This window comes from Perognathus longimembris, chromosome 8 (genome assembly GCF_023159225.1).
Source record: "Perognathus longimembris pacificus isolate PPM17 chromosome 8, ASM2315922v1, whole genome shotgun sequence".
Lineage (NCBI taxonomy): Eukaryota > Metazoa > Chordata > Mammalia > Rodentia > Heteromyidae > Perognathus > Perognathus longimembris.
In genome coordinates, this window is record NC_063168.1 from 73717205 (window position 1) to 73733267 (window position 16063).

The 16063-nt window shown below is 41.6% G+C and overlaps 1 protein-coding gene across 2 annotated transcripts in view; it reads left to right on the top strand.

The window, feature by feature from the left end:
• Positions 1-3166, top strand: part of Mboat2 (membrane bound O-acyltransferase domain containing 2) — a 112017-nt gene extending 108851 nt beyond the window's left edge. For both annotated transcript variants that reach the window (XM_048353456.1, XM_048353457.1), the window contains 2 exons: positions 291-442; positions 2020-3166. In XM_048353456.1, the coding sequence (XP_048209413.1) occupies positions 291-442; positions 2020-2239 (372 nt within the window). In that variant the 3' untranslated portion in view covers positions 2240-3166. The remainder of the gene's footprint in view (positions 1-290; positions 443-2019) is intronic.
• Positions 3167-16063: the final 12897 nt, after the last annotated feature.

The window sequence follows — 16063 nt, forward strand, 5'->3', positions numbered from 1 at the left end:
CACTTACCCTCCCAAAGACAGATAAATGAACAAACAAGACAAAAAGAAAAGACAGTAAACACAACAACAAAGTAAAGAGAAACCTTTGCTTTCCATTTCCTGGAGTTCATTTTGATAAGTATTCTTTTATATGATCAGAGGCCCATAGGGAACCGGCTTTCTCCAGCAGATGCCAGTTAGAGTCCCACCAGTGGTGAGAGTGTTATAGTCCACACCCCTGAGACCAGTGTCATTTTATAAGTAATATTAACTTAAAGATATTACAAACATTTTTTGTTTCTTTGTTTCAGATGAGAAATAACTTTAGACATTATTTCATCGAACCACCCCAACTTAAATTATTTTATGATGTCATAACGTGGGTAGTAACACAAATAGCAATAAGTTACACAGTTGTGCCATTTGTCCTTCTTTCTATAAAACCATCATTTATGTTTTACAGGTAAGTGCTGCTCTTAAAAGGTGTGAGGTGGAATAACTTTAAAAGCAAGTTCTTCTGTTGGATGGTGCCTAGCATAGCCCTGTTGCCTTCCACTGAGTAGATTACCAGTTCTTTTTTCATCCCCAGCTAAGCAGTCACAGTTTCCTTCTTGGGTTGACTCATCCCACTCAGCCCAAAGTGGGACTTGCCCTGGCAGAGGGTACCGGACCGGGTGAGTGGCCACACTACCCCTTGGCTCAGGAGCATGGTTGGAGAAAAAGATAATTGTAATCACCTCAATTTCTTCATTCAAAGGAAAATAAGTTACTTGTTCCATTGGCTTCCTTCTGAACTCTTTTATCTTTCTTGATACTGTGACCCTGTCTGCATTGTAACTGTGAACACCCTCCCCATGCCCACTGGTACATCATTTTATTAACAAAAGGAGCCCAGGATTCCAACATGAATATAAAATACAATCTTTTTTTCCCCCTGGGGGCTAAATTGTCACATTTTTTAAAAATAAGAATTGAAAAAAAAAACAATAGTTTTCATGGGTGCGACCCTTGTTTCCTAAGGGACTTTGAATTTCATCTATCTATCTACCTACCTACCTACCCACCCATCCATCCTCTCCCCATTCCACCAAATTCCCACCCCTAAACTTAGTATCCTTGAGATAAACAGTTATCTGTTCATAAGTTTTGTTAGCATAGGATTAAAGAGTGACTTAGTACAGTATATGGTAAAAAATTACTCAAATAGGACAACAGTCATCCAAGAACACATGAAATCGCTTTTTGAAATTTTCATTTTAACAAAATTCTTTACTTTAAAGCACATTTGGTTAGGGCACTGGTGTCTTATATCTGTTTGAGGATTGCCATTTGGAGTAATCCTGGGTATATGAATCTCCAAAATTCTTTATCTCCATTAACCAGCAAAAAGGCAAGCAAGGGCACAAGGGCCTGAGTTCAAGCCCTAGTACACACACACACACACACACACACACACACACACACGAGCTGTTGGTTGGATTTTTTTTTAAATCTAGACACCTCTTTTAGAAGCATTTGAACTTGCAACTGTTAGAGCTCCTATTTGGTTTGTGTTTAACTTGGGTGATGTTTCTAATAGGGTTATTAGTAATGTGCCCTTCACTTGGGCAAGTCCTCATCACCAGTGTCGCTTCTGGCCTTGTGGTTGCAGAAGGCTGTGGACCGCCACGGCGGCGGCAGGAGGTTTTCTCTGGCCTGCCTCCCTCCTGCTCACTCAGCGCTTGATCAGGGCACTTGGGGAGATTATTTTCAGCTTGTCCTTGCTGTACTTTAATAAGCACTTTTTTGGGTGTGTCTAGCTTAGCCTTATGACCGTTACAAAGCAGTGATTTAGTTTCACATCTATAAGCTGTGTGGTTTGTATAATGCAATATAAATTTTTTCAGTGTGCACTGTAGAGTTCATCTCCTGAAGGGGAAGCGAGAAGAAAAACACATCCTAAGAGGGCAGTGGTGGTGTATTGAAAAGTGCACAGTTAGTTATTAAGGATGACTAAGTGATTACAATTTAATAAAGCAAACTCTTCTTTTCTTCCTTCAGCTCCTGGTGTTACTGTCTTCACATTTGTGGCATCCTAGTATTATTGTTGTTTCCAGTGAAAAAAACTCAAAGAGGAGAGAATGCACATGAAAAAGCACAGCTCTCACGATCCAAAAAATTTGATGAAAGAGAAAATTCTTTGGGACAGAACAGTTTTTCCACAACAAACAACATTTGTAATGAAGACATAGCCTCTAGACATCCGTCCCTGAAGCAGTGACAGGGAGTGCGCCCTGGGGACTGTTCTCCCATTGCGGACAGAAACCAACCTTAGCACCTTTCCAGGGGGGTTGTATTTGTTTGAAAAGAGGTTACCTGGGGGAAATGGGACTGTGATAGATAGGGAGGTTCCTGTATACCAGATTGGATAGGGAATGAAATAACCCCACCCATGCCGTGTCCCTGTGGGCCACGCCTTATATAAAAATGTTTCCATAGTTCAGTGGGGCACTCCGACCTCAGCATATGTCCTCAAGGTCATATGCGTGCCCTGTTGCTGAATGTACGCTGCGTATCCCAAGGCACTGAAGAGGTGGAAAAGAATCGTGTCAGTCTGGATGTTGGAGAGATTAACTTTTCCAAATGAATGTCTTGCCTTAAACCTTCTATTTCCTAAAATAATTGTTCCTACACGGTATTTTCAAGTGTAATATTGTGAAAAGACTATCTCAGTTTTGATGTTGTGTGCTGTAAAGGAATCTAGGAGGAATTTTAAACAAATATTGAAGATAGTGGATACTTTAAAAATGCAATAAACATCTCAGTATTTGAAGGGTTTTCTTAAAGTATCTTAAGTGACTATAATACATAATAATAATGGATGCCAAATTATAGGCAGCTTGTTTTGCTGGACAGCTTAATTACCTTGTGTCAGAGTGCCCTTCCAAGAGGAATTTCTTCAACATAATTAAAGGTTGGCAGTGTGATATTTTAAGCTTATTTTCTTAAAAATAAGGAAGAGAGATGAGGCCAGAAGGTTCTAGTGAGGAAACATTGTCGTGGCCTAGAGGCAAAGGCGTCACCCTCCTGTATCAGAATTCTATATGAGACATAAAAGCCGAGTAACCTGGTAACACATGGGATTTGTAGATGAAGTGTATCAGGCATAACTTACGTAGAATTAGAGGAGATTATGAGAGTAACGGTGGTAGATGACTTGAAGGTTTGAAGGAATCTCTAGGGTTACTATCTGCCTAATCAATTTCTTCTCCTTATCGCTTTAGTTTCCTATTTGGGAAAGTTTTAGGGAAGTGAAAATTTAGTCAATGAGCCCGAATGACTTTTTTTTTCTTTTAGAATAATACAGTTTCCAAACTCTTTACTTTTACATTAAAATCTTTTTGTTAATACTTGTTAAGTGAGTTTCAGAGTCTATAAAAAGAAAACGTGCTTTCATCTTATGGGCTATTTTACCATGAATAACTTGCCTTGAGTTACTGGGCGTCTCCGTGGAGCCCACGAGGAGTGCTGTGTTGTGTGGTGGGTGCGGCCGCAGGCTGCTGGGTTTGGAGGCCAGGCGGCTCGCTGGCCTCAGCCCCGGATTGGAGGCCATGCTGTGGGGGAGAGGAGGGGCAGGGCCTGCAGGCTTCACTGTTGTTTAGCCAGTCTTGTGGAATTTGTTTTCTTTCTGCCTTAAATTTTCAAAAGATATGAAAAGTGTCTATGCTGATTCTCTCTCTCTCTCTCTCCTTGGTTGATAAGTAATATGTTTGCAGGCAAAGTTAAGGAAGAAACAAGGTGATTTAAACTGTCTCTCAACTAAAGGAGGAAGGCAGATCGGCTTGCTTGGGTGTTCTGAAGTCTTGTCAGCAAGAATGGCAATGCATTGTTCTAGGACTTTGAGAAATAGCCTCAGCTGTCCCCCCCACCCCCCCCTTTTTTTTTTTAACCCAGAGATTGTTTCCATCAGGAGAGGTAATGCCTCTCTCTCCCAGGAAAGAATAGATAGTTGAAGGAGTTTTCTTCGTGTTACCATGCACTGGAGTTCAGGTAGCGATACAGCCTGAGAGGACAGAAAAGAAAGAACAGAGCTGCCATGAAATGTGTCCTCCGTTTAATGAATACTGTGGAGAGTCTGATCACTACTAAAGAAAGAGAGCAAACCCAGAGTTGAAAGGACAGCCTTAGGCATGCTATAAGTGAAACCCAGCAAGCTCAGTAAAAGCCTTTGGGTGTCTCCTTGGTTTAGTTTATCCAGCCACTTACAGAAAGAATCACCATTCATTTTATTACCTGAATATATTTTTTTCTCAGCCTATAAACCTAAGTCACTGTTGGCCTCCTTCCTACTCAGTGAATATGCAGAGGAGCTCCCATCCACAGAGCAAGACATTGGATGCATTTCTACCTGCTCCAAAGATGATACATAACTAATTTCTCATCCTCCTGAATCTACTCATTACTTTTATGAAATGGTTTTTGTATAACTGTCTTTTAGTTTGGAGAAATAATCTCAAATACAAAATTCAAAAGAAAAGCTCAAGAAATAATTTTAATTCTCCACACAGTTTTTCTCAAGAAAGAGTTTTGTTTTTGTGTGTGTGGTTCCTGGGGCTTGAACTCAGCTGCTTGCTCTCAGGTGACTTTTTTGTCACTTGAGCCACACCTCCACTTCCTGCCTTTTGCAGATAGTCTAGAGGATTTTTCTGCCCAAGCTGGCTTCAAACCTCAATCCTCAGATCTCAGTCTCCTGAGTTGCTAGGATTACTGGAGTGAGCCACCAGTACTGGGCTTAAGATGTTATGTTTTAGAAAATGAATATATCTTGCAGTGTGGCAAATACAGATATATTTCTTAACAATAGGAGCTTTTAAAATGAGTATGTCTCTCCTACTGTTAAGTATAAAGGGATTCATTATAATATGTGCTTGATTTTTAATTAAACAATCAGAAGAGGATCCAGTGTGTATATCTAATATTTTTCCATTTTTCATGTACTGTGAAATCACTCCAGAAATGATCAATCAACATTAGGTATATTTTTGTTTATATTGCTCAGGGAAAGATGAACAAAAGTAACTTTTCCCTCATTTTCATTTTCTTAAAAAAAATAATAGTTACTTTAATGTGATCTGCCCCTGTGGTCATCACTTTACAAGTAGCTAGTGACTTGTTTTCTTTTTGGAATAAGCATTATGTTGGAACTCAGGGTGATTGAGGATGCTTGTTTAGCTTTTAAAGAGGAGAAGTTGGAGGCAAGGCCAAATGAGCACCAGCCAGTGAGCGACAGCCTCAGATACCCAGTTTGAGAGACGAATAAATACCCAGAGTAATAGAGAAGACTTACTTGGTTTCAGAAACATCTAACAACTATGGCTGTCATCGCCACCACCATTCCCTTTGTTACGGAGTTCCCTTGCGCGTGGCACTCACGCAAGATTTCCACACAGACCACTTTTGAGGAAAGGTTGCAGTAAAAAGTAGTTGCAGAAAGGGGACTTCCCTGTAAGCAGGGGTTGCGTGAGGGCAACTGGATCTTTGTCTAGCCCAGCCTGGGGTGGCAGCCAAGAATGAAGTCTGCAGGAGTCAAGGGTCAGATCCCTGAGAGGAGTCACAGTCCATAGACTCTGGGAGCTCACTATATAAAAGGGTTGTCATCACAACCAGAGAAAAACCTCTTAAGCCATTAACCGAGGAGGTGTGGCAACTATCAATTCTGCTTAATATAGCCCTTAAAATGGCTCTTTCATAGGGAAATCGTCCCTGCTGAAAAGAACATTGACTTCTGCTTTCTCTGCTTTTTTGGTTTCTGCTTGTGTTATATAAATTGAAGGAGATATATACTATTAAATATTTTATATAATTTACTGACTTTACTAGGAGGTTTTTCAACCACATAACATCACAAAAACTTTTCATTCAAAAAATTTAGTTATACTATTTTAAACTGCAGAAAACAATTACTTTAAAAATTTGCCATCAAAATAATTCCACAAGTTTTACTTTTATTTCAGGGCTAAATTAAAACTTTTGGGACAAGAATCTTTACTATTTAAAATCCATACCTTGTAAATATTTAATTTGTATAGTCATGAAGAAATCTGGACAGGTATACTTACTCTTGTTTCCTTATCAATCATTCATAACCAATCATAATTGATTTTAGGAATTCTACATTATAATTGACAGACAAAAATTACTTGAGAATAATTATTTTAAAATACTGTCTATTATTGCAGTGCCCAGACTGTTAGATATAAACCAGTAGTGTTCTGAGGGGTTTTGTGCAGGCATTAATAGCTTGTCCTGGCTGAAACTAAGTACATCCAATTTCACATAGGTGCGGCATTGTGGCTAACACTGTGAGTATAACCTCAGCTGCCCATGAGGACCTTATATACCTGTTATACCCAACCCAAAGGCATCTACTGAAAGGCTGAGAATTTATACACAACGCAGATGCTAAATTTCTCCTTCCTACTGCCCTTGTAAAAGTGGGCTTCTCTCACTGTGGGTTTCTAATGTTCAAGAAAAGATGTATGTACTTTAAAGTGAAACCCACACTGACATTAGCATTTGATGGGTCAGCATGTAGAGGGGCTTCACAGCGTTCGTCTGCAAAACCACATGTAGTCCAGTCTATTTCTAATTGTAAGTCTTTGGAGAAGAAAGTTTAAAATGAAATCTTCCATGTTGATATTTTGTAGGAACGAATACTCTTGTAATCAGTGATGAAGCTACTTTCTGAGGCTCTTGCTGCACAGAGGGAGCAGCCAATAACATTTTAATTGGTAGGCTGCTTAATAATGTTTTGTATGTTTTAAAACAATATTTATTTTAATAGATTTTTAGCATAATGCAAACCCCAGTAAGAACTGATGACAAGCTTCATAAGTCATTGATTAGGAAAACTGTGAAACAGAACCTAAAGACATTTCTATGCCAACCAATTTGTCTTGCCTTTTAAACTGATTATATTTCTTCATTTAATATAACTTTTATAAAGCAAAAAAAAACCCAACCCCAAACTAGCCTATATATTCTATAAATAATAGCTAAAGATTCATATAAAACCCTTGTCTGACGTGATACATAGTCATCTTTGCCCAGTGATAGGCAGTCATCTCTAGCCATGTTTTATTAAATTTTGCTACTGTGAAAAAAGGAAACAATAAAAAACTTAATAAAACTTTACAGAGCAACATAATCAAATAACCAATTTTTAATAGCATGTTTGAAATGGAAAAGTGGCTGCTGTTTACTGTAGTCTTAAATCAGTATTTTCTTCCCAGTCTCTAGTTTGTGCTAACCTCTTGGAGAGATTGATTTGTTAGTATTTGTTTCTGTTCTTTCTTGGGAAAGAACACGTGTAGACAGTTCTCAACTTGTAAGTGTCTTTGGTTTTGTCTACATGGTTTGCCAATGAAGTACATTTGCTGCTGACTTTTTATCTACACACACACAAAAAAAAAAAAAGACTCTGATGTTGAACACAAATGTGTCAGATACAGTCTTGTTCATCTTCTGTCCCCTATATGTGACTGGCGCTCCTAATCAGAAGGGGCATCACGTAAGGTAACAAGAATGAAATAAGTGGAACTAGCTAAGGTGAAAAGAAGTTCTCTCAGTAGATGAAGTAGATGAAGTGTGTAATTCCATTCCTGCCTTCCCTTCAAAGCCGTTTTCTGACTTCTGCTCAGTAGTAGTTGAACCTTTGGGTCCCAGACATGATGGGGGGAGGCCCAATTCCAGCAGCCAGAACTTAAAGAGTATTTACAGTGGCCTTCCCAGGTTGAAAATATCATGTGGTATTCTATACTTTTTGTTTTTATTCCAAAATATATTTTTAAAGAGGTGTTATTTTTCAACAGATCCACAGGTCAGTTCTTGTCATGTGGTCCTTTGAAGCCGCCACTGTGTCATTTAAGCTGTGATGTGATGAACTCATAACCACTCGTTTCTGATCTGTGTCCTCAGAGCTCACTGGTGGCTTATTGCTGGGTTTTAAAGGTGTTTTTAACTACGTGTGGGTTTTTTTTCTAACTTCTGTGTCTTTAAAATTGATTAAACAGTAGTTTAAAAAATCATGTGTGTATGTTTGCTACTTTCAGAGCTGTTAAATTCCATCCAGAGAGTAGAATGCTGTTAAATTCCGTCCACAGAGTAGGATGCTGGCTCCCTCCTGAGAGTGGTATGGTGCTCTTGACTGTGGTGACAGTGCTGACTCCTTGGCTGCTGAAACATTGTTCGGGGAGGTTAATGAAGAAGAACGAACTGACGCCTGATCCATACAGTTGGCTTTTTTTCCACCACTCATGTCTGGATCTAGTTTTTCCTTTTGAGAAGTAGCACTGGGACTCTCATTCAAGATGAGATTTCTCTATCTTGATAACTTAGGGGAACTTGAGCATTCTTGAGGACTTTTCTTGATCCTGTTATGAACTGTAGAAGTACCTTATGTTAATTGCTACAAACACTGGGGAGACGAACGAGTAAGACGCTGGTACAGACAAGTAAGTACATCACAGTACTTTCTATCTAGAAAGCAATTTGTATAGAGTTCCTACTTTTGTGCTGGGTAATAAGAGAATCGCCTTTCCTTTTGATGAGGAAGTTATTCAGTAATTTCTGGGTCATACACACTACTCAAGCTTTGTTAGATCTCTAGGAAAGTGCCTATGAAGTGGAGGGGTGGTAGAGTGCCTGCCTTGCATACATGAAGCCCTTGGTTTGATTCCTCAGCACCACATATATAGAAAGAGCCAGAAGTGGCGCTGTGCCTCAAGAGGTAGAATGCTAGCCTTGAGTAAAAAGAAGCCAGGGACAGTGCTCAGGCCCCGAGTTCAAGCCCCAGGACTGACAAAAGAAAAAAAAAAATGGAGGGGTGAGGAAGAGGAGACATGGGAAAGTTTGAGGTGGTTTCCTTCAGGGCCTTGATTCCTGGCCTCTTACTGGGATGAGAAAGGTACAAGGGGAGTTAGAGAAAGAAAAGCTCAATCAAGAACTCTATAAAATACTATCCACAGTACAATAGGAATAACAGTAAAATATGTTCAAGTAAATAGAGCAGGAACTATGTATATTTAATCTATAGTCCTGCCAACGATATGATTACCTATTTGACAATTTTTCTCCCAATTTGGAAAAGAGGAGTGATGGTAAGATTATCATTTTTGGCACTATGGTGTGTCTGCTAAACTGAAATGACCTGTGCTGGTTTATAGATTCCATATACACACAAAGCAAGCAACCAAATTTTGTGAAATTTGGTGAATTTTGAAAAATCTGCAGCATGACATGCAAAAAACAACACTGAAAGTCCTGTAGGCAAAATTTGTTACTGGTCTAACCTCAGATTAGGAATTACATACCGGTTTTCTATGTGCATATTAGTCAACTGCCCCCTCCCTTCCTCTTTATATTAAGCTTGATAAAATAGTCAAATACATTCAAGTAAATAAAACAATCACCCATCCTACTACTGATAACCAGTTTTAGTATTTTGGTACATTTCTTTCTGGTTTCTTAATTGGTGAATAAGAAGATATACATATATATGTAATATATATGTGTTATATATATATATAAAACTAAATTCTGGAACTTCATTTTGAGTTTAACATATTTCATTACTGTTTATATTTATGTACATGGACAACAGCAAGAAGGACAAAGAAAGCCAGGTGCCTGTGGCTCACACCTGTAATCCTAGCTACTCAGGGGTCTTGAGATCTGAGGATTGTGGTTCAAAGCCAGCCCAGGCAAAAAAGTCTGTGAGACTTTTATCTCCAATAAACCACTCAGAAAACTGGAAGTGGCACTGTGGCTCAAGTGGTAGAATACTAGCCATGAGCTGAAGTGCTCAGGGACAGTGCCTAGGCCTAGAGTTAAAGCCCCATGACTGACAAAAAAGAAAGGCTGTGGAAGGCCTTTCTCCTGTTAAGAGAAATACTGTACCCTAGAGCTACTCCAGGCCCCTTGGTGTCTGATTGTTTTTCTTCAATATTGAGTATTGGGAAGGAAGAAGTCAGATGACACCTGCCTACAAAAATGTTTATTAAAAATAGCCTAGTCTTCTTATACTTTGGTATAAAGCTGACCCAAATAGCTTTGTTAAGCAAGGTATAAAGAAAATACAAGAGGAGAATAAAGTACTTTTAATTAGAAAAAAAAAAGTCATGGATGGCAGCCTTACCCAGCTTAAATAAAACATGTTTGGTGGGCTCCAGTCCAACACAAACACAGGAAATAAATTATTTTATTTCATCTACGGACTTGGAGGCAGTGTGGATTTGTAACTACATTTTCTGCAGGACACCAGAAACCGATTGGAACTCAACTTTTACCCAGAAAGTTGGTCATGGAATAATTAAAAATACACTCAATTTAAGGAACTAGCTGGGTGATGATCATCTGACTTTCCGAGTCAGTTTACTCTGAGAAAAAGTGACTAGCACGGAGGAACTGGGGAACTTTATGCCCACAGTCACATGCCCCTGGCATTGGGTTCTAGCAGGAATTTACCTAGAAGCCACACCATGAATAAGTGTTGTTTGTAACGTGCTCTTTGGTGGGATTCTGTGTCTTTCTGTGAAAACCCTTGTGTGGTTTCCTCTTGCACCTATGGTGAAGTTCAGCGTTGTCTTCGTGGCCTCCAAGGGCCTCGCCTTCATCTGCTTGGCTCACCTGGTCATATGGCTCTAGCCACCTGACAGTTACTGACCATTGAGCAAAGCAAGCGTTCCACCTCTGGAACATTGTACCTAGAGTTTCTTGTGCTTGAACCACTCTTCCTCCAAGCAATGGTTTCTTCCTCGCTTCCTGTTGACCCCTGCTCCTGCACACCTTAACCCTTTTTATGCTCTGCTTCCATAGCATTCGTGACACCTGCCAGGCTTCTGACGATGTTACTTGTTGCCTGTCTCTCCTATTAGAATAAAGACAAATGGCCAGGATTTTGTCCTTGTCGCTGTTAAATGCAGTGCTCAGAATTGTACTCAGCACTTAAGCATTGCATTAATATTTGTTGAACGAGTGAGCACAGTCACTCGAGGTGATTGGAACATAATAGGGCTCTTCAACTTGGATGAGTAGAATGAGTGACCAAGCTGAACCCAGATCTGAGATCTTCTGGTGCAGTACTGAACATTCTGTAGTTCTCCCATTATTTGCTCTATATGCTTATACGACTTCATTAAGCTGCTTTAAAAAAACAAACTATTCCTCACAATCCTGCTTAAACAAAAATTCTGCTGTTGCCTGGGAGTTCTAGCTGATCTTGTAAGGAGGGACCAGTTCAAAACTTTTTTTTTTAACGCATCTTTTCATTTTCAAAGCATGCATCAGTGTAGTGTGCAGAGGGGGGGAAGAGAGTAAGAAAAACAGGGAAAAGAGGACACAGAAGGTGGCTAACATGTCTTCCATGAGCAAATAGATGGGTAAGAAGGAGAATGTCAGGGAACTCTTATCAGGTAGGATCAAGAACTATGATATTCACTCACAAGGAATTATAAATCCCAAGAAGACTAGTGAAAAAGCAAAGGGTTAGAAAGGAGAATCTTGGGAAATTCATTCTAGAAAATATTGTGACTGTATAAAAGTACAGTACAGTGGTAAATGGGCTTGAGTGCCCAAATGCATAACTAAGTCAAGGTAGAGTCAGTAACAAACCACTCAGTGAGAAACTTGGGAATAGAGAAAATACTACCTAAGAAGCAAATGGGAAAGCAGCTCTTTAGTTTTACAAAAAGATACAGGAAGAACTATGAAGTAGAATTGGTAACATCAAAAATGGAATCTAGCAAGGCACCAGTGTCTCATGCCTGTAATCCTGTTCAGAAAGCTGCAGGCTGAGAATCAAGGTTAGAAGCCAGCCCAGGCAGGAAAGTCCATGAGACTCATCTCCAGTTAATCACAGAAAAAGCCAAAAGTGGTGCTGTAGCTCAAGTGGTAGAATGCTAGCCTTGATCAAAAAGAACTCAGGGGCTCTGAGTTTGAGGCCCAGTATCAATAAAAAAAAAAAAAAAAAAAAAAGAGAGAGAGAGAGAGGGAGAGAAATGGAACCTAATGCTGCGAAGTTCTTCCTTTCTGGATACAGTTGCACTGTGCAGTCTAGACTCCCTTGAACTTGGGATCCTCCTGCCTTCTGGTATTGCAAGAGGCAGGCGCCACAATACCTAGCTCAGACCTAAAAGATGTGATGAACTTTTGCCAAGGAAAAACTTTTATTAAGATATGGTAAAATGAAACTAAATCTTAGATGAACGTATGGGACTGGTGAAATTTCAGAACATGCCAAGTGGTATATAAGAATTACCTATGTTTATGGTATAATAAGATAACCTCAGAGAATTGAAAGTGTTAAAGTCAGTGAGTGGGACTGGGAATGTGGCTTAGCGGTAGAGTGCTTGCGTAGCATGCACCAAGCCCTGGGTTCGATTCTTCAGCACCACATACACAAAAAAAGAGTCAGTGAGTGGACCTAATGCAGTATTAGGTGTTAAAAAGCCATGAATAGACTGAATATAATATTAGCAGTGTGTGTTCAGCATTTTATTCCCTTATCAGGGAGGAAGGGAAAGTTCACTTGTCAGTAAATTTTGGCTCCAGAGATTAATAGAGGCTCAAGATGCCGGCTTAGCTTGAGTGAGATACTAAGATTCTGGAAATGGACAGGGGTCATAGGTCTTAGGAAGCACAGGCACTGGACCTAATGACTTAATGCTGCCCTAAAAATGAAAAAGAGGGTATGTGTATATTATAAAAATGTTGATTTAAACAAACCTTTAAGCTAAAGTGGCTGGGTGTTGATCTCCAGTAATTCCTGACCAGCCAAATGTCCATTCTCTTCTTCTTAGTCCTACATCATTTCCACATCGTTCTCCTGACCCTGCTTGACCTCTCTGTGTTCTCTAGGGTGGTTGGTTGCTCAACTCCCAACTAGTCCCCAGGAGACTGACTGTTCACTCTTCTAAGCTCTCAGTTCTTTTGTTGCTCAGCCTACTTTATTCTGATCACGTCTCTCTAGAAGGTTATTTATCTGTCTCCCCAACGGCATTGTACTCTGAAGAATAGGACTCTGCACCTTCAGTTTCTTCCAGGAAGAATTTGGTGATGAGAAAAGCGTTCAGAGTCTGAAACAGCTGTGACCAAACATTGAGCTGGCGCTGTGAACATGTGTCTGTCCTGCTTGCTTGGGATCAAGACCCCGTGTGATTTTCATCGGCACTGAATCATAACTCTCTAGCTCGCCTTGACCATGACACAGGGTTTTACATTGTTCCCTCCTCCCTTGTGTCATGTCTGTTCTTAACGCTGTCTAAAGCTTTGTGTATAACTTTGTGTTTTGGGCACCGTCTAGATGTTAAGAGCCCTGCCTGCGCTGTGTTCTGTATGTAGGAGCGTGTTGCGCCTCTCTTCTCCAGCAAGAGTATCTCAGGTAGTGAGCCTGCTTAATAAACGTGGCTCCCACGTCTCTGAGACGCCAGAGAATTCCAGGTGGTACCCAATGAAACGGTAGCCTTGTGAAGGAAGTGGGAGTGCTGGCCCCCATCCCAGTGCGCTGAAGCTGTGGGGAAAGATGAAAAGAAGACTGAGTTGCGGTGTTGAAGGGAGAGTAGTGCGGAACGGGAAGACCACTCCCGGGAAGACCACTCCCGCCGTCCCTCCCGGGAAGACCACACTGCAGGGGGCGAGGCCGTTCCATTAGAGCAAATCCTTCAGGATGCGGTTGCAGCAAAGATGTAGGCAAACCAGGCACATAAACTACCCCCCCCCCAAAAAAAAAAGCTGGGAGTGTATCTGGTAGCTCAAGTGGTAGAGGACCAGCCTTCAGAGAAAAAGGACAGCGCCCAGGCCCTGAGCTCAAGTCCCAGTCAGTACTGCCCACATCCCTATAAAGAAACCAAAACAACAACAGCAAAAAGAACCCCAAACGACAACAAATAGCCAGCAGTGCCTTAGTGTGGCAGTGATCTGAAGCAGGAGAACGTGGCCTGGAAGGACTGTACGGCAGCTCCGACGTCCCCAGTGGTGAAGGTTGCTCAAGTCTCCTTGCTGCACATTCCCGCACGACATTTTGAGCATTTCTTTCTAGTCACGTTTAGATCATCGTTTTTTAAGTCATCGAAGGCTCTCGCGTGTCTACTGGAATGCCTGGCCTCAATCGTGGGGCAGAGCCTGGTGGACAATTGTATTTCCTGCCCCTGTGCATCTCGTCACCCTGCCTACCTTGCATCTCAGTATCCGATGCCCCTGCCATCCCACACTGAAATGTGAGCTAAAATGAGGCCTGATTCTCACCCCTTCTGCTCAGATTGGTATCGGGGCTTCTTTGCAAAATGTTCTGAAAAGCCAGTTAGGACTTGGGGTGTGGCTTATGTGGTGGAGCAGCTGCCTCGCAAGCTGCAGATTTGGAGTTTAAACCTCAGGACTGCCCAAAACATGTGTGCGCACGTGCACGCACACAGGACAAAAACTTCACACTGAGATTTGTGTCTGGGGGCAGAAGGGGCAGGAGGTCCAGGTGCAGGGGACTATGGCGGAGGCTCAGATGGGCGTGACCAAGTTCTTCATTGAGAAATTCTCGTGGTATGGCTCCACAGGGGCGGGACTCCCTGAGTCACTCCTGGGGGACAGAACTTGGCCTGGGCATGAGCCTGGACATGCCTAAAGTCAATGTCCAGGCTGGTAGAGGAGTGGTGTCACCAACAAGGCAGTAAACAAAGTTATAGTTACTGGAAGAAAAGGCCCTCCTGTCTGCAGGACGTGGGTTGGAAAGGAGGGGGCGGGATGGGCAGGGGCAGCCCTTCCACACATGACCTTGATTTGAGGCCAGCCCTGAAGTCCACACGAGCTTGGAGCTTGGCTTCTAAGGCTGTCATTTCTTTTTCAGTGAGGTCTTTCAGTGACTTGATCGACATGTTCAGGCCACATTTTCCCTGTGTTTCAAACCCACTGGGAAAACTAACCAGATAGTTCAGATGTTTCTTGTGTTTCAAATAATTTAGATAGCTTAAGAGGTTTGGGCTGCAGCTCCCCATTCCAGGGCGACAGATCCCGGTGAGCCCACAATTCCACGTCCTGTGTGGCTATCACATTTATAAAAGGATACCTGTCCTTTGTGGGTCCTCAGCATTTTAGTCTTATAAGTAGTTGTTCTGTACTTGCAATCGCTGATTTGGACAGTCAGAAAATGGACTTTCATTAGATCAGCTGGGAGATGTTTGAAATCCCCTTTCCTGGACCTTATCTTGAACCAGCATCAAGTTTTGTTTTTTCAGAGTTGAAAAGCAGACTTTTCCTGCAGGTGGCCAGCTGGGTTTTCTACAGGATGTGTGAGTTGATGGCTGGCCCTCATTGTTGCTAGTCCTCTGAACTTGACATGTAGAGGCCTTTTGTTTGTAGCTTTGGTCCATTTATAGAGTAAATGAGCTACCATCTGGAGAGGTAAAAGACAGGTGCTGGGAATAAATGCAGCAGTAGCACTCACTGGACACTATGTTGAAAATGACCTATATAACTTGTGGTTGAGAAAGGGGGGGGAACTGGGTGAGAGTGAGGGAAGGGGTGACATTGTCCAACTTGTATAACTGTAACCCTTCTGTACATCACCTTTAAAGTAATCATAAAAATAACATTAAAAAGTCAGAAGCCAGCTAGGCTCAACTTATCATTTGAGAGCACCCCATAATTAATCTACACCCCTGTATAACAACCTTAAGAGCCCCAGAACCTGCCTGGGTATTCTGAGGAGAATCTGCGCACCTCAGCCTTAGACACTTGGTTTTTTCTTGGGGGGGGGGGGCAGTCCTGGGGCTTGGACTCAGGGCCTGAGCACTGTCCTTGGCTTCTTTTTGCTCAAGGCTAGCACTCTGCCACTTGAGCCACAGCGCCACTTCTGGCCCTTTTCTCTGTATATGTGGTGCTGGGGAATCGAACCCAGGGCCTCATGTATACCAGGCAAGCACTCTTGCCACTAGGCCACATTCCCAGCCCCTGGCTTGCCTTTTGTGCTCAAGGCTAGGGCTCTACCACTTAAGCCACATCTCCATGTCTAGCTTTTTGCTGGTTACCTGGGGATCAGTGTCGTGGGCTTTCTTGCCTG